Source organism: Bos grunniens, chromosome 13 (assembly GCF_055505025.1).
Source record: "Bos grunniens cultivar Pamir isolate PY7600 chromosome 13, Bosgru_T2T1.0, whole genome shotgun sequence".
Lineage (NCBI taxonomy): Eukaryota > Metazoa > Chordata > Mammalia > Artiodactyla > Bovidae > Bos > Bos grunniens.
In genome coordinates this window covers 4,078,514-4,103,592 of record NC_141177.1, presented here as the reverse complement: position 1 = coordinate 4,103,592, position 25,079 = coordinate 4,078,514, and the positions used below count along the sequence as shown (strand labels likewise).

General features: G+C 51.6%; 1 protein-coding gene across 11 annotated transcripts in view; it reads right to left on the bottom strand.

Moving 5' to 3' along the window:
* NFATC2 (nuclear factor of activated T cells 2) overlaps positions 1–25,079 on the bottom strand; it is a 160,301-nt gene that overhangs the window by 127,588 nt on the left and 7,634 nt on the right. For 2 of the 11 annotated variants that reach the window (XM_086331336.1, XM_086331335.1), the window contains exon 1: positions 15,253–15,628. The exons of 4 other annotated variants lie outside the window; for them this stretch is intronic. In XM_086331336.1, coding sequence (XP_086187462.1) covers positions 15,253–15,382 — 130 coding nt within the window. In that variant the 5' untranslated portion in view covers positions 15,383–15,628. Of the gene's footprint in view, positions 1–7,988; positions 12,867–14,893; positions 15,219–15,252; positions 15,656–25,079 lie in introns of those variants that run through there. 5 more of the 11 variants (XM_086331343.1, XM_086331340.1, XM_086331346.1 and 2 more) reach the window with 4 other exon arrangements.

The window sequence follows — 25,079 nt, the reverse complement described above, 5'->3', positions numbered from 1 at the left end:
ATATTATTTACTTAATATTTCTATTTAAATTCATTCGCATATGACTTTTTTTTTAAGGAAACTTTACACTGCTGCCACAAATGGAAAATCAGTGTCACCTCCATAAATAGAAGGGAGGGTAAAAATACAATCCAAATAAAAGTTACTAAATTCAAGCGAGACACTGTTGCTAGCCCAAGGCTTCCAGCCTCAGGCCCACTGTTTTTTCCTCCTCGATGCTCATTTTTTGTAAGTAAGGCATCATTTCTACATACGGATTTTGAGTGTAGAGTTCAATGAGTTTTGCCCAATGTTCCATGCACTGGTAGCCATCACCATAATCAAGATGTAGGACATTACCACGACCCCAGAAAGTCTACATTTTTTCCAAAGCTGGAAGTGGGAGGAGGAAATGGCAAACGTCAGGAAAGAAAGGCGTTAAAGATACACTGACACCTCACTCCTTCTAAGGAGATTAGAGGGAAGCAGCTTTGCCAAGAGGATGGCCCTCTTATGTAATGTGCCCATGGAGAGCATAAAACCACCCCACGTGCCGTGGGAGGCACCTGGCCCACACTCCACACATCAGTGTTCAGAAAGAGACAGAGGATGGAGCAGAGATGGGGGATTCAGAGGTTGTTGCTCTAGGTCCTCTGTGCCTCCATGCCTTTGCATGTGCTACTCCCATAGCTCAGAACACCCTTCCATACCTCCTGTCCTCACTTCTCCTAGGAAGCCACTATTTGTTCATTAAGATTTCACTTGGGCCACCTCCTCCTGAAAGCCCTCCCTGATTTTCCCTAGGCTGGCTCAGACACTAGACTCTGCAGTGTTGCCAGAACAGAGTCATGTAGGGAAGTCTATCAAGTTCAGATTCACTTCTCTGTCTCCCTACTAGACTGTGAGCTTTCTGAAGACAGGTTAAGGTCAATGATAATAACAGTAATAAGAACAGCAGCAGCAGCAGCTAATTTATTGAGAATTTATATGGCAGGCTCTGATATAAGTACATTACAAGTAGTCCATTCCTTAATTCCCACAACCTATGAGATGGGCGCTGTTTACTCCCCTTTTACAGATAAGATAACTGAGGTTCAAACAGGTGAATTAACTTGCCTGAGGTCATGCAACTTGAACCCAGCAGACCTGAGACTAGGGATTCTCAACCTCAGGACTACTTACATTTAAGTGAAGTGAAAGTCGCTCAGTCGTGTCCGACTCTTTGCAACCCCATGGACTATACAATCCCTGGACTTCTCCAGGCTAGAATATTGACATTTGGGGCTAGAAAATTCCTTGCTGTGGAGGCTCTGGGATGTTTAGCAGCACACTGGCCTCCGCCCACCAGACGTCCGTAGCATCCCCAGTCCTTGCTCAGTTTGAACAAGCAGAAGCATCCCAGGCTTGCCAAACTTCTCCTGCCAGGCAGAATCGCCTCCAGCTGGGAACCCCTGCTCCAGGCCCGACTGCTCCGGGGCCTCCCCCCGGGGCCTGCACATGGCCAAGGCCCCAAACACTGCTGGGAACATCAGCCCATGAGTCACACCTGAACTGACTCAGAAATGAGACGTCGGCTCCCTGTGAGCCCTGGAAGGTAAACCGCTTCTGCAACAGACATCTGAGAGGCCACATCACCACCGCCCTCCCTATCCCATCAGGCTCTCAGGGGCTCACCCCACATCCAGGCCCTAAGAACGTTTGGGGAGACTTCTGGCCACTCTCTGGAACCGGAAGACAAGAAGGCCGAGGCGGCCACTCTAGCCCCACCGCAGCAGGGCGTCTGCATGGAGATCCGGGTCTCGGTCCATACACGGTGTTTGAGGCCCCCGTTGCACAGCCTTGCACCCCGGCTGTGTGACCTGGGGTCCTCTGAGTCCTCATGCATAATACGGGGCGGAGGTTGGTGACAATACCCACCTGACACTTCATCTCACGCACACGAAATCCAAAACACACAAAATAAACACTCGATAAATAAGGCCTTTTGGGATGTTAGTATCATTATTATGGAAAGAATTATCATTTAAGTTGAAAATTCTACCCTCTCTCTGCTTTCATTTGGCTTCCCTGGTGACTCAGATGGTAAAGAATCTGCCCGCAATGCAGGAGATCTGGTTTGATCCCTGGGTCAGGAAGATCCTCTGGAGAAGGGAATTGCCACCCACTCCTGTATCCTGGCGAATTCCATGGACAGAGCATGGGCTACAGTCCCTGGGGTCACAAAGAGTCAGACAGGACTGAGTGACTAACACTTTCTGTTTTCATTCCCTTATTTTACAACTTAAAGTGTGACACACACCGGCCCCCCCACCCCACCACCAGGGACTTCTTTTAAAAAAGAAAAAGGGAAGAAACCTTTATAAAAATAAAATGGATCGGTCAGCACTTTGGATTCTCTTTTTCTGCTAGCCTTCAGAAAATATGTGGAGTAGGTAAAGAATGCCTCCGACACTCATTTCGTTCCATGCTTTGTCCTTCCTCTGGGCTACCTGGGAGCTGATCAACTAACTCTCACTAAAGTTCAATGGACATGAGTCTGAGCAAGTTCCAGGAGATGGTGAAGGACAGGGAGGCCTGGTGTGCTACAGTCCATGGGGCTGCAAAGAGTCGGACGTAACTGAGCGACTGAAGAACAAAGGTAACCGCAACAACAAAAGTGACTGTGACACGTCTCCACCTTTTACTCCACACCAAGAAGCACTCTGTATGTATTTAACATTCACTAGCATTTGTCTTGGGAGAAGGCAATGGCACCCCACTCCAGTACTGTTGCCCGGAAAATCGCGTGGATGGAGGAGCCTGGTAGGCTGCAGTCCATGGGGTCGCACAGAGTCAGACACGACTGAAGCGACTTAGCAGCAGCAGTAGCAGCATCATTTGTCTTACAAGAACCCTTCGAAGCAGATGATAGGGTCCTCATTTTCTAAAAGGGGAAAGTGAGGCTCAGAGAGGGTGATTAATTTGCCCAAGATCACACAGCTGCTAAGTGGCAAAACCGGATTCGGTCTCAGGCAGCCCAGCTCCTCCAGCCCCGTAACTCACAAAAGGGAATATTTCCTGGATCGTGACGCCTTCACCCCAACACAGAAAACTGAGGTGTCCCCAGGACAGGAACTGCTCCGGAGCCCCATGAGGAGGTAGGCTGCCCTAGACAACAGACGACACAGATTCCTTTCTTCTGGAATACTCATAATCCCTCCGTTTGCCCCAGGATTGAGTCAACGATTATTTAAAAACCTCACTCAGGCCACATGGAGCTCTCTGCCAGCTCCTGCCCTCCTGTTGCCCAGCTCCTGCCCTCCTGTTGCTCACCCTCAAGGACACACGGCCAAGTCTGAGACCGCCGCCAGCGCCAACCCACCGGCCAACAGATTGCTTTTGAAAAAAGGAACAACGAGAGAACATCTTCTCTCCGCCGAGGACAAGCTGGTGGAATTTTCAGGAAGCAGAATAGAATGACTAAAATAGAAAGCCAGCTCAGGAAGCTCCAGGAGGCGTCTGTCCTCAGGAGGGGGAGGGGCCGCGCGAGCCAGGGCGCTCGACTTCAACGACGACGCCAGGAGAGGAGCCAGGATCCGGCCGCAGGCCGGACGCCCCGCGGCCCAGCGGCCGAGCCCCAGAGCCGAGGTCCACCCCTGTCTGAAGCGACAGACCCACCGTTCACACCCCGAGGTGGTGGGAGGCCCGGGCCCTGGGTTTGAGACATCACAGTCTGTTGCCATGGCAACGGAGTGAAGCTTCTACAACCTGGCGGCCGCACGTGCAGCAAGAGGGCGGAGAGAAGCGAAGCGGGAGGGAGGGGGTCCTGGGGGTCCCGCCGCTCCCCTCCATCCCTCGGCTCTCATGAGCCCTGTGTGTTAGGGGCTGCAGGAAACGCCAAGAGGAGCCGAAGCTGGATGGACTTCGCATCTGGCGGCTTGCACCACCTATAGGAAAGACCTTCTTTGAAAAGTTACAGATTGCGCTTTGAGTAACACATACAGCGCTCAGCAAACTTTCCAACAGGCCCCCCATGCCCCTATGGCCCCCAGCAGACACACATGCGGGCAGTAATTGGATTCCCGATCAATGAATCGTGTGTTAATGATGACGGGGAGAATCAGGTGGTCACACCCTTCATTCAGAAATGACACACACAGACGCAGGGCGTGAGAGGTGAGAAATTCCATCCAGCTAAGTCAGGTCCAGAGATGCCAGCAAGGGAAAGAAGGCAGTTTACCATCCTGTCTCGTTCGACGTGGAGCCACTGGAAAAAGCCACCGTGACTGCCGTGCTCTTTGCTGACCCTGCCCCGGCTAAGACAGCTGTCTGCCTTCAGACAGGACAGAAAGGAGCGCTGGGTCCTGCCTCCCAGGCAGCCTGCTGTGAGGCCAGGCGCCCGAGACCCAGGACCCAGGACAGTGTGCCAGCTCCAAGTCTTACAGACTGGCTACTGGCATGGCTGTCTGCAAATCCACATGCACCTGCGTGTCCTCCTTCTGGAGAGAAGTGGAGAGATGTGTGAAATCTGCAGGCCTCGAGTTCAGCTTCCGGATGGGAGGGCAGGGCCCAGGCATCTGATAGACATGAAACCCCACCTCATCCTCAAACTGGGATGGAAAGAACCGGGTGGAATCATTCCATGGGGCCCTCATGCTTTCAAGAACTTCAAAGACCTTCCCATCTGCCTTCATTCATTGCGCCTCGAGCTCTTCTGTGTACCACGAGGCTGACAAGCACCTGGAAGGCAGGTACCATCTACTCCTCTGTGTCACCGAGGGGGCCAGGGAAGCTGAGGGGGGTGGGGGTTCAGCCCCAGGGACAAGAACAGTCAGGGCAGGGACTCTTCTGGCGGTCCAGAAGACCTCGCCTTCCAGTGTAGGGGTGGCGCTTCCATCCCTGGTTGGGGAGCTGAGAGCCCACGTGCCTCTCGACCAAAAAACCAAAACATAAAACAGAAGCAAGATTGCAACAAATTCAATAAAGGCTTTTAAGAAATGATCCACATCAAAAAAAAAAAAACCTTTTGAAAGAAACCAGGGGCAGAGCTGGGGTTCAAATTGAGACATCATTTAGATGCCGTAAGATATTAAAAGGCCTCGGCGCCTTTTTACAAATGTGCATCCACCATTCAAGATACAGAACACTTCAATCCTGCTACATGGTTCCCTAGTGGCCACACCCAGCCAATAACCCTCATTCAGGGGGACCCACTCGCCTGCCTTCCCTCACTATGGCCTGGCTTTGCCTGCTGTGACCATGACATAAAACTGTATGGAATGTACATGTACATGCTGTAAATCCAACCTTATGTCTGAGATTTAACCACATCGTATGCAGTTACGGTTTCTTTTTCATGGCCGTGTAATAGTCCATCAGATGCCGACATCAGCCTTGGCTTATCCAGTCACCATGCCACCCTGCCTCCGTTTTTCAGGAAGACAGCCATCTGAGGTGGGATTTGTGCTTCAGAGAGGCCCTTCTCTAAGAGAGGACAGTCTTTCCCCATTTGTCATGAGGCACACAGCAGAGAGAGGGGCTCCGGTGACTTCCTTGCCAAAAGGAGAAGAAAAGATCTGGTCAGAAGAATCAACCAGAAACAGACCTCAGATAATCCTCCCTCTGAAGCGGGGTGCGCGTGGCTACCCCGCCTCTCTGCCAAGGCCCTGCGCAAGGAGACACAGGCAGGGGCCCGGCCGCCTTGTGCGCGCGGCTACCCCGCCTCTCTGCCAAGGCCCTGCGCAAGGAGACACAGGCAGGGGCCCGGCCGCCTTCTCTGCTTTGGTTCCTCCAACTCACTCGGCCAAGACCCCCGTCACCTTTATGCCAGTGCCTCAAAGAGCTGTGCCCACTGAGCCCCGCAACTCCTGACACAGCGTGAAAAGCTGGTTTCCACCTTTCTTTTAGCCAACTTGAAATGCAAGTGTAAACTTCCCCTTGAAAACAGTGGGGGCCCTGGAACCCCTGGCCAGGGGCAGAGACTTAAAATTAATGCCTGATTGACAGATGGCTTCTTTATTTACACTCATCGCCAGGAGCTTTCACTTCAGTGCCCTGTCCCCGGGGGCGGGTACACTTCATCAGAGGCTCCTGCCGACCCCGGGCATTAATGACCTCCTCCTTTCTCCATGGCAACAGAGATGAGGTCACGGGTTGTGGATTTCACACCCGGAGCCCACCTTCTCAGGACCATGCAGGTAAACAGCCCCTTTCTGTGGTCTTTACAATAACGCACGCAAGCACTGCAGACGTCAAGGCTCCCCCACCCCTCCCCGCGCTCGTTTAACACAGTCCACCTTTCTCAGCGTGCCCAAGAAGGTTTGTTTTGATAAGGACCTTTATAAATCCTGAGCTTTTGCAGGCACCTTTCTTACCTTCAGAAAGCTCACTCAGGCGTGGCTCAATTAAAATTCACGCAGAAGCACTGCCTCTTAGAAACTTAGTATCTTAGTAACTGAAACAGGCCCAAGTGAGAAAATTCCCTTTTTTCTCAAAACCTCAGGTCAGGACGCACAGATGGTCCCAAACGCCAACTCAGGAAAAGCAATCTCTCTGCTCTTCCTGTAGCGTCCTCTCTACCTTGGATATATTTCTCTGCAGAAGAAAACAGCACTCAAAGTCTACGGCACAGAACTTCAGATCTAAATGCCAGTTTGTAAGAGATGCAAGGGACAGAAGAAGACTCAACAGTGCCACAGGGACACCACTGGCAAAGTCTGTCACACGGAGGCCAGTGCAAGAAACATGACCTGCTTCTTCAACAAAGGCAAGAAAACAGACTGGTGGGGATTTTTATAAAGTAAGAGAGATCTAATGGCCACGTCAATGATTTACAATGTTCGGGTCTTGTCTGGATCTTTGTTCAAACAAGTTAACCATGAAAAGACACTTGTGAGACATGCAGTAAGTTTAAACACTGGACGTTTGAAATTAAAGATTATGGCTTTGGAGGCTTCCCAGGTGGCGCTAGCAGTAAAGAACCCGCCTGCCAATGCAGGAGACTTAAGAGATGTGGGTTCGATCCCTGGGTCAGGAAGATCTCCTGGAGGAAGGCATGGCAACCCACTCCAGTATTCTTGCCTGGAGAACCCCATGGATAGAGGAGCCTGGAGGGCTACAGTCCATGGGGTCGCAAAGAGTCGGACACGACTGAGTCAACTTAGCACGCAATACAGCTTTTTAGGTTTGGTAATGGTATTGGATTTTTCTCAGGAGCCCTTATATTTGAGAGCTACATCCTAATCTATTAATAAAATATTCTATCATCTGCAATGTGATTTAAAGCAAGCAGAAGTGGTGATGCAGAGCACACACTGAGGAGGGGGGGACATAAGACTGGCCTTCAGTAGGTAACCATAGAGACCGGGTGCTGGGAACACGGCAGCTAATGATGCCATCGTCTCTACGTTTCCACATTTTGGACAAAGTTTAGGAAAACGTCACAGGCCGTTCCTCTTGCTTTGGAGGAACCCGCCGCGGGCTTTCTTCCAGGTAGGAAAGTTGACACAGCCCAGGAAGAGCCCCAGGGCGAGTCTTGCCTTCTTCCCTGAGCTCGGTTTGGGAACAATCAGTAAAACCCAACCTCGCACCAGCCCAGGGAAGCCGGGTCTGGCCGAAGCTCTGGGGCGCCTGTGGCTGTTTCCTGTGCTGGGGAGAGAGGAGACAGGAAGTCCCTTAGTGGGGGGAAGCCACAAGACATCCACCACACGGCACTTCCCAAGGCTGCCGCGTCCTGGCCCAGGGTCAGGGGTCCGCAGCGCCGGGGCAGGACCCTGAGGAGCAGCCTCAGGGAACCTTGCAGCCTGAGAGTCTGGACAACTGAGAAAGCTTTTGCAGCTGGCCTACTTCTGCGGCTGAGGCAGGGACCCATGCCCCGGGCAAGCTTTTCATCAGAACTGACCCCCTACAGAGGGCTGCCCCAGTGGCTTAGTGGTAAAGAATCCACCTGCCAATGCAGGAGGCAAGGTTCGATCCCTGGGTCGGGAAGATCCCCTAGAGGAGAACATGGCAACCCACTCCAGTATTCTCACCTGGGAAATCCCATGGACAGAGGAGCCTGGTGGATTCCAGTCCATGGGATCACGAAGACTTGGACACAGCTAAGCATGCATGCAAATCGCATGTAAGTTAGGTATCATGCTGCAATGCCAGCTGAAGCCCCGCGGCCAGTGACTCATCTCCAAAAGGCATCTTCTCTTCCAGGCAGAGGCTTTAACCTCTGAGCCACCAAGGAAGCCCCTCTTAAGGCTCAGGATTCCTTAAAGGCGAGGGCAGAGACTTTCCCCTCCAAGGACCCAACGCTCTCAAGAAGGTGGGTGAGCCCGACGGTTTCTCAGAGCCCACCACCCTGCTCCCAGCCTGCCGTCCGACCTTCACGCAGCCCCGCTGCCCGCACTCAGTCACACTGCCTTGCGGGAACCTGACCACCCCCATCTCACAGATGAGAAAACACAAGCGGAGAGGATCAAAATCACCTGCCTGGAGGCAAACCACTCAGCGGGGATTATGCAACTTCTCATCCATTTATAAGGCGATGGTTTACTGCGCGCTCGCCAATGCCCGGCACTTCAACTTGGCCAAGGCCAAGCTAGTAATGGACACCTAAGTCAGAATTTCAAGCCGGGATTTCCTGACTTCAGTCCTGTTGCTCTGGCTCAGTAGGCCTATGGCCGTGGTTTTGGGGGGGGGGACACGTGCCCCGGGAGGCATGCACGACAATCCACTGGGCTGTAGAGAGAAATACAGAAATAGCAGAACCCCAGTTTATATTCTGTCCTTCCCCACTTGGGTTTTTGTTGCATATTTTATGAGTATAATCCCATTAGGATAGCAGTGAACAGTCCACTGATAATTGCATAGATACCAAAACATCATGGGTGAATGCAGCCCATGTTGGCATTAAGGGTACCCAGGAAAGCTGGGGTCAGTGAGATTCTGGCTGAACTGTAGTGCTGAGGACAGGGACTCAGGACCCCAGCTGCCTGGGCTCGAAGCCTGTCCTGCCGTGTACTGCTCATGACTCTCAGCAAAAGTGAACTGACCCCCAAGAATTCTGACTTCATGGGTCCTGGGTATGCCTGAAAGATTCTAGTCTGTAGCCAGGATTAAGGACCACTGGCCACCAAAGCTGCATTTCTCAAATGTATTCAATCCCATCATCTTACAGGACTAAAAAGCCTTGGGCACCAACTCAAATAGCACAGCATTAAGATTTTAAGAGCCTCTACTTCTGATCAAGGGCATCCCTGGGAGGTCAGTGGGAAAGAATCCGCCTGCCAACGCAGGAGACACGAATTCTATCCCTGGGTCGGGAAGATGCCCTGGAGAAGGAAATGGCGATCCACTCCAGTATCCTTGCCTGGGAAATCCCATGGACAGAGGAGCCCGGTGGGCTACCGTCCCTGGGGCCCCAAAGAGCAACCGAAACAACTTCTGATCAAAAGCTGAGGGCGCCTTAAGAACAGACGGCCTTTAATTTGGAAGCTGGGATGACATGTGTTCAATAGTAAAGGATGATTCAGGCAACTTTCTCCCTAGCTCTTGCTCCTCCCTCGACGAGGCCACTGCTCGACTCAGCCCTCGTTTCACCTTTCCAGCTGCACCTGGAGACGCTATTTGCACAAAGCAGGCTCATTAAGGCTTGTCCTTAACTCAACACAGACGGCAACGTCTCTGAATGTCACATGTGTTTAGCGAACTCGCTTGCTTAGAGTAGAGCTCTATTTTTAGTAAGCACCAAAAAAAAAAAAAGCCCGTGATGCTGTATATCAGCACCTCATTTGTCCCTATTTGTTTACCAGGCTGTGTCCCACACTGGCCTGGGGGCCAGACAGGGGCAAGACCACATTTCATTCATCTGTGTACTCCCACAGGGCCTGGCACAAAACCAGCATTCAATGAGTGTTTGCTGAAAGAATGAGGCTTTAATTGTGCCCTGTGAATGGGCCGAGAGCAGGTGGCCCTGAGCTCAAGTGCAGGTGACATTAGAGAACGGGCGACAGCAGGGTCTGTGACTCTACCTGAAAATGGTATAAAGCTGAGCCACCCGCCATGCAGGAGACCCGGGTTCCATTCCTGGGTCAGGAGGATCTGCTGGAGAAGGGTATAAAGCTGAGCCACCCGCCATGCAGGAGACCCGGGTTCCATTCCTGGGTCAGTGTGACTCTACCTGAAAATGGTATAAAGCTGAGCCACCCGCCATGCAGGAGACCCGGGTTCCATTCCTGGGTCAGGAGGATCTGCTGGAGAAGGGATAGGCTACCCACTCCAGTATTCTTGAGCTTCCCTTGTGGCTCAGCTGGTAAAGAATCCGCCCGCAATGCAGGAGACCTGAGTTCAATGCCTGGGTTGGGAAGATCCCCGGAGAAGGGAAAGGCTACCGGCTCTAGTACTCTGCCCTGGAGAATTCCGTGGGCTGTATAGTCCTTGGGGTCGCAGAGAGTCGGACACGACTGAGTGCCTTTCACCCCGGGCTTTACAGGTGCAGAAGGGACACACGCGTGCAGTGTGCTCCTGCGGTACATGGGACCTGCGGCTTTCATCAGCCTTTCAGAGGTCTGTGACCCAAAGAGTTTGAGGATCAGCAGAACAAACTATAAGCAACGGTCAGGAGTCCATTTTCCTTTCTGAAAGGTCAAAGTTAACGCCATATGCATCCGCTTACCAGAGGAGGGGCATGCCAGACTCACTGAGGCAGACTGGGAGCAAGCCCTCCCAACACGGCCCAGAGAAGATCTGGCACCGCTGGAGGTGACTGGGGATCCCCAGGGCCCATCCGTCTTTCCCAGTGTATTACAAGTTGGAAGAAGTAAGAATGCCTTGAATTCACATGCACATACAAAGAAATTAAACTTCTGTCTACCAACAGCCAGCACGCCTCTCCCCTCCAAGGTGGGCTCATAGCCAGGACCCCCAGAGCCCTGTCTGCATTCTTTCTATTACTATGCATTTAGCTCTTTCCCTCAAAAGAAAATAAGAGTTTACCTTGCATGCTTCTAAGCAAATAAATCTGAAAATTCAGAAAGGTGAAGTGGGTGATTTCCTAGGAAGAAAGTTTACCAAAACTGGCTCTAGTCAAAATAGAAAATGGATACAGCCCAATTCCCATAGACACGATCGAGAAAGTTATCCCAGAACAAGACCATAAAAAGGCACCAGGTCCAGATGGCTTCACAGGGGATCCTATCACAACGGGAGAAACTGGATAGTCCCAACAATACACACGTTGTTCCTGAACATAGAGAAGGAGAGACGTTTAGACTTGACAGCACACCAAAAAGCACATTACAGACATCACTCGCGGCTTAGCTGCTACGCCACATCCAACTCTTACGATGCCACGGACTACAGCCTGCCAGGCGTCTCCATCCATGACATTTTCCAGACAAGAATATTGGAGTCAGTTGCCGTTTCCTTCTCCAGGGGATCTTCCCTGATCCACGGATCAAACCCAGGTCTCCTGCATTGCAGGCAGATTCTTTACCGGCCACCAGGTGAACACTGCTAAAAGAAATCTTAAAACAATATTATCCAGTAGATGCCAGGCCCACCACCATAAGAAAATAATACCCAGTGACCAAGTGGGGTTAATACCAGGAACGTTTCAATATTAGGAAAGCTATTAATATAAATGATCTTAGAATAAAATCATGTTTTTCCATAGATGCTAAAAAGTCTGTGGCATCACTCAACTCCCATTCCTAATCAAAACTCTTATGAAAATAGAGACGGATGGATACTTCCCTAACATAAATACATATGCCTCAATTCTAAAGCTAACACTGAAGATTCTCCTGCCTGGGTGAGGAACAAGGCAAAGATGCCTATTTTCCACTACCATGTAGATGCTACTGGAGGGATCAGTCGATGCAATTAGACAGAAAAACAATTAGAGACACTAACTGATTGAGGGCAGGGACTGAGTCTCATTTTCTACTACATCCCCAGGATCTAACACCATAGGAGCTCAATAGTTAGATGGATGAGTAAGTGAATGATGACTCACATGAACTGAGCACCTCTATTAACGAAATCAAAGGTTTAATAAAAAGCTAGTGACAAATGACACTGTGTTAAGTGATGTGAATGGGTTAAGCCATTCAAGGCAAACAGTTGCCTGTATGAGGTAAGTACTATCATTCAATCATGTGACAGCTGAGCAAACAGAGGTCCAGAGAGATTAAATGACTTACCCAAGATCATCTTGTCAGTAATGTTTTAAACTCCAGTCTTGCACGGTGCCAGGCCCCTAACTGCTTTGTGCGCATCTCTCGTCAAGTGAGGGGACGAGAACTCACACGGTAGATCCGAAAGATCTAGAGCAGGACTCTAGGGCTCCAGAGCAGGACTGCCGGGCTCACATTTCAGCTCTGCCGTGTACCTGCTCTGCTTTCTGGGGAAAGTTCCTTCACCTCTCTGTGCCTCATCAACCCCCTCTACAAAATGAAGGTGACAACCTTCTGTGAAGTGTGTACCTTCTATGGTTGGAGGGGTACTACACGGGCTAATCACAGCTGCCACACGCTCAGGTTCCACAAAATAAGCATCTGACTTCCCCCAACTCCCTACGTGCCGTCACCAGTTCCTGACAATGTCTGTCCCAGGAGCAATCCTCTTCCTTTCTTGGCCTTTTGCCAAGCCCATTGCCCAGAGTTAAAGAGAACACCTCACGTGTACCACCAACATATTGTCATGTGGGACAAAGCCCATTAGCAAGACACGGACTAGTGTTGACCCTTGGGGAGTTCCATCATGCGGAAGCAGAGCAAAGTGACTGCTATTAACATCTGGGTGAGACTGAGCCTGACCCACATCTGGAACAGCTCGCTTCAGCCTCTCAAGGCTCGCAGCATCCCTTCTCTTACTGAGCCATGACGTTTCTGTCCTGGTGCCTTCCCAGCAAGGCCTGATTACAGATTCCACAGCATAATTCCTCATCCTTAAGTTGGGCTGCACGTTTGGCAAGGAGTAACTTTATGGTTGGAGAAGGCAATGGCACCCCACTCCAGTACTCTTGCCTGGAAAATCCCATGGACGGAGGAGCCTGGAAGGCTGCAGTCCATGGGGTCGCTAAGAGTCAGACACGACTGAGTGACTTCACTTTCACTTTCCACTTTCATGCATTGGAGAAGGAAATGGCAACCCACTCCATTGTTCTTGCCTGGAGAATCCCAGGGACGGGGGAGCCTGGTGGGCTGCCCTCTATGGGGTCGCACAGAGTCGGACACGACTGAAGCAATTTAGCAGCAGCAGCAACTTTATGGTGGAGCAACCTGCCAAAGGTTACCTCGGCCAGGTGATCTAGGCTATCATCAATAATGATAAATCATGTTGATGGTAGGTACCCACAATATGATGTGATGGAAATGGTCACTTTACCTCTGTGGTCTTCCTCCCCCAAAACCCATAGCCCTGTCTAACCATGAGGAAAACATAAGACCCCACTGAAAGGACATTCTACAATGCACCTAGTCAGTATTCCTCAAAACTGTCAAGCTCATTAAGAAAAGGGGGGGGGTACAATCTAAACAAAGTATGGACTTAGCTTTATAAAACTGTATCATAATATTGGCTCACTAATTGTAACAAATGCATCCTGCTAACGGATATTCCTCCTATGGGGAGCTGGGTGCTGGGTATACAAGAGCTTGCTGTACTCTCTTTACAATTTTTCTGTAAATTTAAGACTGTTTCCAAAAATAAAGTTTATTTTTTTTAAAGATAGATGCTGGGGCCTTCACCATGGTCATTTAGACACCCATCTGGCAGCCACCAAGCACCCCTTTGCCAAGAAAAACTATAAAAAGCACCTCCCATCAGATTTGGCTTAGAAACTATTTCCCCGGAAATCTCCCCGCTGCAGGAAAAAAAAAAAAAATCCGTTGATTGTGAATCTTGGAGGGGTGTAAGTATTCCCTCCAAACATGACTTTAATCTTAACGAAGAGCAAGACCACGGATGCTAGAGGGATCATTTGCAGATTCTTAATTGTATCTTTTCAAAGCAAAGGATGGCCTCCAGATTGCAACTCAAGAAGACTGGTCTCTTTGGCTGGCTAATTATTTCCATCTCCAGCCAAAATAGAGAATAATTACTAACTACCATCTTCACTTGGTATCCGATCGAAGGGCATCTCTGAAGTCAAAGCAAGGCCCTCACCTGGAGTTTCACCTGAAGACGCTGCGGAGGGAAAGTTGAAACTTCTCTGCCTCACACAGCATCTCTGGGAAACAGCAAACTTGGGAGAGTCCGGAAAGGGCCTCCTACACACACCAGCCAGCACAACCCCTTCCTGCTCCCCAGAAGCAGCCGAGCCCAAGTGCATCTGGAAGTCACCAACAGGCCTGCCCCCAAGGCTTCAACAAGCACTGGCTGGGCTAGGCTGTCAAAATCAGGAAGCCTGTCTGGTGTTCTGTTTTTTTCCAAGACAACCTGCTAACCAGAAAAATACAGTGAGGCTGGGTGTGCGACCGCCTCCTCTGACCAAGGCTCCTGTTAAACACGTGAAATGACGGCCCAGCGGGGGGAAATCCCCAGCCCCCAGCGCAGAGCGCACTTGCAGGTAGGGACTGACAGGTCGCTGAGGCAGGAATAAGCCTGCACCTTCCTGAAACCACAGGCGGGCACCCTCCAAGCCCCCACAGTCTGGTTGCCTGTGGGGCGGGGGGTGGGGCCCACTTAATAAAGCTCAGACTGAAGCATGTGAGGTGATGTGCAAACGGCAGCGGCAGAACGCAGGGAGGAAATGGGCCAGCCGCCTAAGACGAGGGCAAACCACGCTCTAGCATTAGACACAGACAGCCTCCTCCTTAGAGTCAGCGCAGCGTCCCCAACAAGGGCTCGCACACGGTGGGGGTCGGAGGTGGGCGGATCAGCCTCACCAGCCCTCTTTTTGCACCAGTCCCGGCCGAAAAACTCCATTCTTTGGCTTCCTCACCTCTTCCCTCCAAAGGCAAAACCCATAGCTTCCACCGCGCACTGATGACCAACGGCGGGCCAGAGACCAGCTGAGACCCCTGCTCCCTTTTGCTTCACTACCAGGGACCCTCGGGGAGAAGGAACTGGAAACTGGCGCCCCACCAGGCAGAGTGAGCCTAGTGCCCTCTAAAGGCGGCTGCAGTCTCCGACGGCTCCCGCCCTCCCTCTCACCTGGGGAGAGGCAACTTCCCCCCAACTCAAGTTCAGGCCCCCCAGGAAATGTGACGCGTGGGGCAAAGGGGCCCCACCCGCGGCCACTGCCCAGGCCCCAGCCCCAGCCCAGGCTCGGGGGCCAGGCCGGGGCGAGCCTCCACCGACCTTCGATAGGATTCAAATAGTCATAATCGAAGAGGATGGAGAAGTCGAACTCGTCTTGGGGGCTGCCCCCAGGCTCGTGGCCCGGGGCGTCCCCGCCGTCGGGGTCAGGCTGCGGCTCCGGGGCGTCCATGGCGCGCGGAGCGGCGGGCGGGCGGGCGGCGGGCCGGGGGCGGAGGCGGGCTCGGTGGACTCGCGGGCCCCTCGCCGGCGACGGCGAAGGGAGCAGGAAGCGGGGCGGAGAGGCGGGCGGAGCGGCGGGGTCACTGTCCTCGTGGGGACACACGCGGGGTCCGGGGATGGCGCGCCCGGGGGAGCTGAGCGGCGGCGGCGCGCGCTTCCTGCTCCGGAGGCACCTGTTGCAGCCCGGGGAGGGGAGGCGGGGACAGCGCGGCCCGGCCGGCGGGGCGGGGCGACACCCCGGGACCGGGGAGGGCGGGGACGGCCGGGAGGAAGCAGGCCGCCCCTGGTCCCGGCCGCACCGCCGGCGCCGCGCGAAGCCACCTGCCAGGCGCTCGGGCGCAGCCGCCGCTTCCACCCTCCCCGCCTAAGCTCTGCGGCCCTGCCGGACCCAGGATCCGGATGAGAAAGCCACTTGTCTTTTTGCCCTGGGTGACCGGCTGACACCAACAAGGTCGGGGGTGGGGGGTGCACCCACTGCCTTCTCTTGCAGACCTGAGCCTCTGTGAGCCCGCAGCTGCGGCTGGATTGCCACCTCCATCAGTCACATCCAGGACTTGGCGAAGAATCCCAGGTACTGGCAAGGCGCAAGTCCTACCTGCCTTTCCATCTACACCTCTTGGCCGCCTGACATCTCCAGGGACCAGCAGGCACCAGACACTCTCGCCCGGGGACCTTTAGGTCCTGGTGGGGCAAGAGTAAGGACCGAGATAAACTCCAGAACAAAGAGCATCCCCCTGGGCTGTCTGGAGAGTGCTCACCAGAGATGTAGGGGAAAGGCTGGGGGCTGGGGCGGCTTTGGTCCCCTCAGCTGTCGGGGGGCAAGAAGTGGCGGTGGGGGGGGCTCTGGCAAGATGGCATTCGGAGGAACCTGACTGCTGGGCATACCTGGAGGAAGAATGCTTCAGAGGTGGGAACCAAAACTGAGAGGCAGAAGCAGCTCAGTGTGGCAGAGCAGGTCAGAGGGCAGTGCAGGTGGAAAGGGCAGCTGGGGACGAGTACACCTGCACGATTGATCAGAACGCAGATCCCCAGGCCCGCACTGGAGCTTGAGTACTAGGTCTGGAGGAGAGGCTCGGAGATGTGCATTTCTAGGCAAGCATCCACGGTGAACGCTGTGAACAGGCACTTAGGGAACAACGCATAAGAACCGACTCCCAACACCCCCTTATAAAACCCTTCCAGGGGTCTTGCACCAAGTTAGCTCCAGTCAGAAAGCAGGCTCACAGAGGTACAGGGGACACGGCCAGCGGCCTCCTTTTACGGCACATTGGCGTCCCCTGAGACGCTGTAAAAATGCCTGTTCCCAGGTTCTGATCCAAACCCCTTGAAGGTGTTTTCTTTTTAATGACCTCAGATAATTCTAAAGGGCGGCCAGGGTTGAGAATTACTGGATCAGAAAAGGAGGTGGGAGAGTTTCAGGGGTTCCCTGAGAGCCACAGCTTGACCTGAAATGGGGACTGGCTCCGATCCTTCCCCAAGTGCCAGAGGGTGGAGAAGATGCCCTCTTTCAGGGGAGCCATCTCGGTTCCATTAAGGGATTCGTGGGAAGCTGTCAATCATTATGCATTCCCCAGACCTTTTTTGGGCACCTGCTAGGTACCAGGTACTACCACAGATCCTGGGGGTGCAGCCGTCGGCAGGACCGGGTCCCTACCACCCTCATCATGTTTATATCCTGTTGGTAAAGAGATACGGCAATGAATAGGGTTTCCCAAACTGCACTTGGACCAGTGACTCCTAACCCAACTTACACATTGGCCTCACCTGGAGAGCTGTTAAAAAAAATTCAAGAAGCTAGGTCCTAGGAGGGGCCAGTTACAATCAGAATGTTTGAGACTCAGGCATCAGTATTTCGTAAAAGCTCCCCAGATGCTTCCAGTGTGTGGCCTGGGGTAAGAAGCACTGGTTTGGACACAAACTCCATTCCAGGGTCCTGGGCCTGGATCCAAGACTCATGCATTTTCAGTCTTAGGAAGCTCTTTCTGGCTGTCAGAACATTAAAAAAAAAAATCCTCTTGTTTGTTTCTTAAGCATAAATATACACACACCAGGTGAATCCAGCAAGTATCCTAGGGGTGGCTTATAAATTTAGGTGGAGGAGGGGAGATGACCCACACTAGGACTGCTGAGAGCCCAAGCATCCAGAAGGAGGGGCCTCCCGGGTGGCAGAAGAATCTGCCTGCCAATGCAGGAGACATGGGTTTGATCCCTGGGTGGGGAAGATCCCCTAGAGAAGGAAATAGCAGCCCACTCTAGTATTCTTGCCTGGAGAATCTCATGGACAGAGGAGCCTGGCGGGCTACAGCCCATGGGGTTGCAAAAGAGTCAGACACGACTGAGCGACCAAACAACAGAATGATCCAGAAAGAGATGGATGCTCTCGGGTCCCTGTGACAGGACTCAGAATCCAAACCCTGAAATTTAGCCAGGGAAAATCAGAGGAACCAGCCTGTCCTTGTGCTACAGACAAGGAGAAGCCAGGGAAAATCAGAGGAACCAACCTGTCCTTGTGCTACAGACAAGGAGAGGCTAGTGTCATCCTCACTGGTCTCTTTTCATCCCTCCAGCCATGATGACTAAATGCCTCTAATCTAGAGGACATCTGTTGATTCTGCGTACCTGGCGTCATTCCCCCCTGCTTCTGATAACAACACCCCAGTGTGTTCCTTTGGGAAACTACTCTTGATGATGCAATTCTGGTAAATTATCGACCCAGTTGTCCCATACTACCCTGGCAAAGAAGTGTACAAATGACCCAGGCTTGGCCAATCAGAGCATTTTTATCTCCATTAGCCTGTGAGATCCACTCGGGCAGGGGTCATGATTGATTCATTCACAGCTTTATGTACAATGGGTGTGTGGATGTGCAGATAGATGAATGGATGGATGAGTGCATGTTTGGGTGACGGATGGATGGATGGATGATGAAAGAGTGGATGGATGGATGGATGGATGATGAATGGATGGATGATGGATGGATGGATGATGAAAGAGTGGATGGATGGATGGATGGATGATGAATGGATGGATGATGGATGGATGGATGATGAAAGAGTGGATGGATGGATGATGGATGGATGGGTGGGTGGGTGGAAGACTGAATGGATGGATGGATGATGGATGGATGGACGGGTGGATGGATGGATGGATAAAAGAGTCTGACTGTCCTTGTGTATATAAGATCCTTATATTTGTCTTTAAGGACCCTCCTCTCTAAGACTTAATCTGGCCACCCCATTGTTTGGGCAAGAATCTAAATTCTTACCCCCAACTGACATCCTCCTGAGACAGCCAATAATAAGATGACATAGTAAAGGTAAAATCACCATCCCTTTAATAGACTGCCTTGTGAGAACGGTTCAGGACCTGGCAATAATACTCTAACTGCCTCAGTTGTTCCTCTGAACAGTAGAAATATTTTTTAAGTTTCTAGAATCTGGAATCTGTGCCAAATCAGAGCTCTTAAAGGGAAGGGGTTCAGACTAGGTCCTGACCCAGAACAGAGTTTCTGCTAGAGCGCTGGGAAGTGAGAGCGTTTTCTTCTCTACAGGCCACTCTGAAGGCTGGGGCTTGAGTTGGGGGATGGCATATTTTCAATTCCAAAATAAATAATTTGTGCTGTTAGAAGCAAGGAGCATAATGCATGACCTTTATGCATTCAGAGGCCACTCCGGAAGCGCGGGCTGGGATGCAGGCCCCAACGGTGCAGCTCTGTCAACCTGCCCTCTGCCCCACCGCTGACCTTATGGAGGCCCTGGTCTTTGAGCTTTCCTCTGGGCTCCCCAACAGAAGTGCAATGGGAGGTTAGTGAGGCTGCTGAGGGTCTGCAAATCCTAGCACACGTCTGATCCTGGCCCAGGATTTCAGCTCCACTCAAAAGCACTGACTCTAGTGTATAATTACAAACTGAGACAAGTGCCGTGAAAGGAGAGCAGACGACAGGACAGAGGCTACAACAATAATGTCAACACGGAATTCAAGAAAGGCTTCCTTAGGGAGGTGATACTTGAGCTGAGAACAGGAGGCTGAGCAGAAGGTAGCCAGCGAAGAGTGAGGGGAAGAACTAACAGCCAGCTGGGAAAGCATGTGCAAAGGCCCTGAGGCAGGAAGAGGCAGGAAGAACAGAGAAAAGACTGGAGGGGACGGACCAGAAGATGGTGTGGGGTAAGGCTGGGGCATTAGTGGGGACTTTGTGGAGAATTTTGGACCTAAGACCAATGAGGAATGACTGAAGTGCATTTAGGCAGGTACGTGACAAGACCACATTTGGGGTTTTAATCGGTTGCTCTGGGTTCTGGGTGGAGAAGAAACTGCAAGGTGATGAGGTTTACAGCAAGAAGACCAATTAGGAGGTTCATGCAGCCATCCAGGCAAGAGACAATGGGAGTGCGGGCCGTGGGGAGGACAGGAAGCAGCGGAAGCACACTCTCACCCTCTAGTCCACCCTTGAGTTCTCTCTTTTCCTCTTGCCGGCTGCCTCTTTAAAAAGGCAGCATAATCTGATTGCAAGTGAATACAAATACTCAGAGTATACCAACTCTCCCACCCACCCCACCCAACCCCACCCCAGGAGACTCTGAGTGCTGAGGCCCCTTCAAGAAGGCCCTGGAAGGACCCCCCCAACCCCGGCCAACACATAGCTCTGTGCTCCTTTCCCCCTTCTGGTATGAAGCTCATCTTTAGCCTCAGTCTCTACCTCTCCCAGGGCTTCCCCAATGGCTCAGCCAGTTAAAAAATCTGCCTGTGATGCAGGAGACACAGGAGATATGGGTTTGATCCCTGGTTTGAGAAGATCCCCTGGAGAAGGGAATGGCAACCTGCTCCAGTATTCTTGCCTGGGAAACCCCATGAACAGAGGAGCCTAGTGGGCCGCAGCCCAAAGGGTCACAGAGGTGGACAGGACAGAGCGACTAAGGAGTGGACTTGTCCCACCGTCCACTCAACAGCTGCATCTGGGCACCCAGCAGGCGCCGTGGAGCACACCTGTCCAAACCAACCTACTTATCGTCTGAAACTGCTCCTCTCCCACAGTTCCCAGCCAGATCACCCTCCCATTCATCACTTTCTCCCACCGAAAACCAATGAGCAAGTCCTCTATTTCTCTCTGCTCACACCCACAGGCAACCCCCTCAGCAAACCAAAAAACCCCAAATCCCATCACGTTTCACCAGCTTCACCGTTCCGCCTCCGACCCCGGCAAGCCTAGTGCACGTCATCTGTCACCCTGATGACTGTCCTCCCTGGCCTCGTCACTTCCACGCCGGCCCTGACATGGAGCAGCCAAAGGGATATTTTGAAAGGGATCCCTGTAAGGGCCAACATGGAAGTAACAAGATGAGGGCAGAGGCTCCCGTAGGCGTCAGGGAGGGACACACAAGCACCCTGACCGACAGGGTCCTAGATCAGCTGCCCCACACCAGCCCCCTTTAGGCATCATCTCTGGCCACGGTCCCTTCTTCTGACTTCCTTCTGCCACCCACTCCTCAATCGTCCAGCTGTTCCTTGAAAATACCAAGCGTGGCCCTACCCTGGGGCCTTTGCACCTACTATTCACAATGATAAATGTCACTTCCTTGCTTTGTTCATTCCTCAGCTCAAATGTCAGCTCCTCAGAGAGAACTTCCACGATCATCCCAATAAAAATAGCACCCCCTGGCCTCCTCCGTCCCCTGACCCTGCTTTGTGTTCCTCGAAGCCCTTATCTTGGCAGCATATTTATTCATAAGTGCACTTGCTCATCTTTTCTGCCTCTTCTCAATCGACTGTAAGCCCCACAAGACCAAGAAGGTTTGTTTTATTGACTGCTGTCTCCAGGGCTGTCAGATATAGTGAACAAAAACACAGGACACTCGGTTAAATTTGGATTTTGGACAACAATGCACGCTTATGTTTTTTAGCTCAATATGTCCCCCAACATTGTATGGGACATACTGAAACTAAAAATGCATTCATCGTTTGCCTGAAATTCAAAGTTCACCGGATATTCTGTATTTTAATCTGGCAAGTCCAGCTGTAGCCCCAGATCCTGGAAGCGTTCCCAGGGCACGGTGGGCACTCTCGAAGAAGGAGCCGAAGGACTGGATGAAGGAGAGTGCCCAACAGAGCTCACCCTGAGAGATCTCTCAGAACACAAAGTGGCATCGAGAGGCGAACCTGAGTCCCTGGTTGCCTCAGTTTCATGGGACTTGTCAGGGATGTCCGGAAAGCTGGTGTTTTGCACAACCGGTGGCCCAGCCTCTAGCATGGTTATGACACCTGTAATTATTTTTATGTAAATAACATTTCATCTGACTCAGTGGCTTCAGGGAAATTCTGCCTGTACATGCTTTTTTTCTTTTTCAAAAGGAAAAGAAAAAAAAATGACTTATAAAAAAATATGCTCTGGTATAGGAAATAGATTCCTGGGGTCATTATAACAACACTGATGGATTTGAATCCAGTCGCTGCCTCCTCTTCCAAGCTGAACTTCCTGGAGGTCAATGGCACCCACAGGCATGAAGAGATCATTGTTTGGCCGAGGTTGGGGTGACCCTGTGGTACCATCAGGAAGATCACAGAATGGGGGCCCAGGATCCAATCTGAGTGCTTCCTCTGAATCACTCTGTGACTTTTAAGCAAGTCAGCTGGCCTTTCTGTGCCTCAGTTCTTCTATCTGTAAAATGGGGGCCAGTAAATCAGCTCATACCTGAGGCCCCGTTCCAGCTGGGGGTCCAGGAGGCTCTAGTGCTAACCTGAGCAGCAGCCAAGGTCAATTTCATGGGTTCAACCTGTGCTAGCCCACAGGGCCCTGCACCCAGAGGACCACAAGGTCTAACACCCTGCCACCACCATCTTAAAATTCTTAGCAATATTTGAACCAGGGGCTGAGAATTTTCTTTTATGCTAGGCCCTGCGCACTACAAAGCCAGCCCTAACGGGCTGTTCTCAGCCCAAACCCCACCATCCCAACGACCCCATCGTAAGAAAAGCTTAACTAGAAAATGTAGGCCCTGAAATGTGTTTAATCGGAAAAGTAGGAGCTCTCCCAGATTCCAGAAAGGACCGCCCCTCAATTTAAGTACATCCGGGGATTATCACTCGAGATGCTAATATTTTAATTTACAGATGGATGCATTTGACTCCTTCAGGACTGGAACCAGAGTGAGGCAAGTGAGGCAAAATTCAAGAGGGAACCAAAAACCTCAATAGTCAAATACACTATGCTTTCATAAAACATGTTTTAAAAATAAAAATAAATACAAAGAAAATCTATGTTAAGCAAACTATTACACTTGGAATAAAGACAGGGTCACTATCAGTGCTGTGTGGACCCATCCTAGACCCTGAGGTAAAAGGAAAAATGAATAATAAAGATCTTGTCTTTACTTAAATTTTTTTTCTATTTTTGGTTCATCGTAGATTTTTGCATCAATTTTTTTGTATTTATTTATTTACTATTTTGCCCTGTAGCATATGGGAATCTTAGTTCCCCGACCAGGGATCAAACCCACACCCCCTGCAGTGGAAGGCAGATTTGTAACCACAAAGTCCCTTTGCATCAATTTCGATTTCTAAAATATTTCGACCACTGAGTGTCCTGGCGTCCCCTTCCACGTTGCCTCCCCTCAAAGCCAGTTTTCAGGGGTGACCTCCTCATGATTTGGGGGAACCACAAGACACTTTCAAACTTGGCTTTCACTCCAACCTACAATCAACACCATCTTTCAAAGCCTGGACAGGACTTCTCTGCTGTAAGAAAGATAATTTCCAGGAGAAGATTGCAGCGGAAGGCAGTTTGTTGAAACTGGCGCCACCCCCCACCACCCCGCCTCATTACTACCAGGCAGGCAGAGAGGGTTAAAGCTCCAGGAAAACAGGGATCTACCAAAAGCCGGAACCCAAATGGAGGTGTGGACTGTAAGGAGACACCCCACAGCACAGCAGCGGTGGTCCCAGGTCAAACCCATCCTGCAGGCATATTATGTCTGGCCTGCCCCGTAATTTTTTTTTAAATCTGAACTTTTTTTTTTAATTGAGAGTATTCATTTAAAACTTCAAGTGTCTGATGGCTCCCCACAACGGGAAGACCAGGCCACACGGGACCTGTGCTCCCTGTGGCCCTGCCACCTGGGGCTGAGTAGAAGCTTCCAGGTGACTCTACCGCTCTCGGGTCACCACCGCCCCACCCGCTGCCCCCGTCCACCCTGTGGGCATGTGGGCACCAGACCCTGGTCTCCGGGCCCTCAACTCGTCCGCCCTGATCCCTGCTCACCTACTTTGTCCTGGCTTTGTCTGTTCTCTTCATCCCTTGCTTCCACAGCACATTCCCTTCCGCCTTATGGAACTGACATTTCACGGGAGAGCACGGTCAGCACACTCACCTAGCCCTTAAACTGCGGTTCTTGCCTTTAATTAAGCAGGAGGTGTCACCATCCCTCTGCCAGGGGAGCTTCGCCTTCCACTGAATCAGAGCCTTAATGGCAGCAGCAGAGGGCTGGTTAGCTGGGGGATGGAACATTGGTTAGCCTTTGCCCAACCCCAGAACTATTTCTTAACCGTCTGCCGTCTCCCTCTGTCCACCGTCACCCTTCTGTCACCCGGCCGTCTCCCCAGATGACCGCACCCCCAGGGTCGGGGCTCCCATATCCATCCTCTCTCCTGCCTACTCTTGCAGACTCAAGCATCTATGTCGAGTCCATAATCTATGAAGTCAGAGAGGGATGCGGACAAGCAAGCTGACCTCAGGGATCTGGAAGCCTCCAGCCTCCCTCCAGCACAGCCACACCCCAGAGCATCTCCCACCCTCCCCTCCCAAAAGACCACAGGGCCTCCCTCTTGCCCGCTCTCTCTTAAATTCCTCTATCAACACAATCAGTAGACTTCACTGAAACTTTTAGTTCCTTTGCATGTGAATGGTTTCACACACGATTGTGCCTCTCTTTCGAGTGTAAATGAGTACAGCTTATATATCTTGGATATTCTCCGTACCACCTAGCCCGTGCCTCCACAAACCCCTCTGAACTCACTGGTTGAGTGACTGAGCTAGGTCATTCAGAAGAGACCCCAAAGACTTAGAATAAAGTCGATTTATCCAAATCAGGAAGGACTCTTGTAGGTTAATTGTTCTTGTTTAGTCGCTAAGTCGTGTCTGACTCTTTGCCACTGCATGGACTCTACCCACCAGGCCCATAGGATTCCCCAGGCAAGAATACTGGAGGGGGTTGCCATTTCCTTCTCCAGGGGATCTTCCCAATCCAAGGATCCAACCCGAGTCTCTGGCATTGGCAGGCAAATTCTTTCCCACTGACCCACCAGGGAAGCCCTTGTCGGTTAGTAGGCTGAAGAAAACGAACAACTTGACTCTGAAACCCTAAAATAATAGTGAAAATGGCAGCTAACAGGCACTGATCACTGTGTCCACACCGAGAGCAGCACAGACCTGATCTGCAAGCCTCCCAGCTTCCGCCGCGTGTGACGCTTACCGTCACCCCCGCTGCTCAGCTCAAGAAACTAAGGCATGGAGCAGGTCGTGATGTTACTTTCGAAGTCACACATGCCACCACGGAAGTGGTTTTGTCCCACAGCAGTCTGATACTCATTACTGAGTCACAGTGTTCCTGGGTTATTAGCTCAGGGTGGATGCGCTGAGGGACGTTTTTGGACTAAGA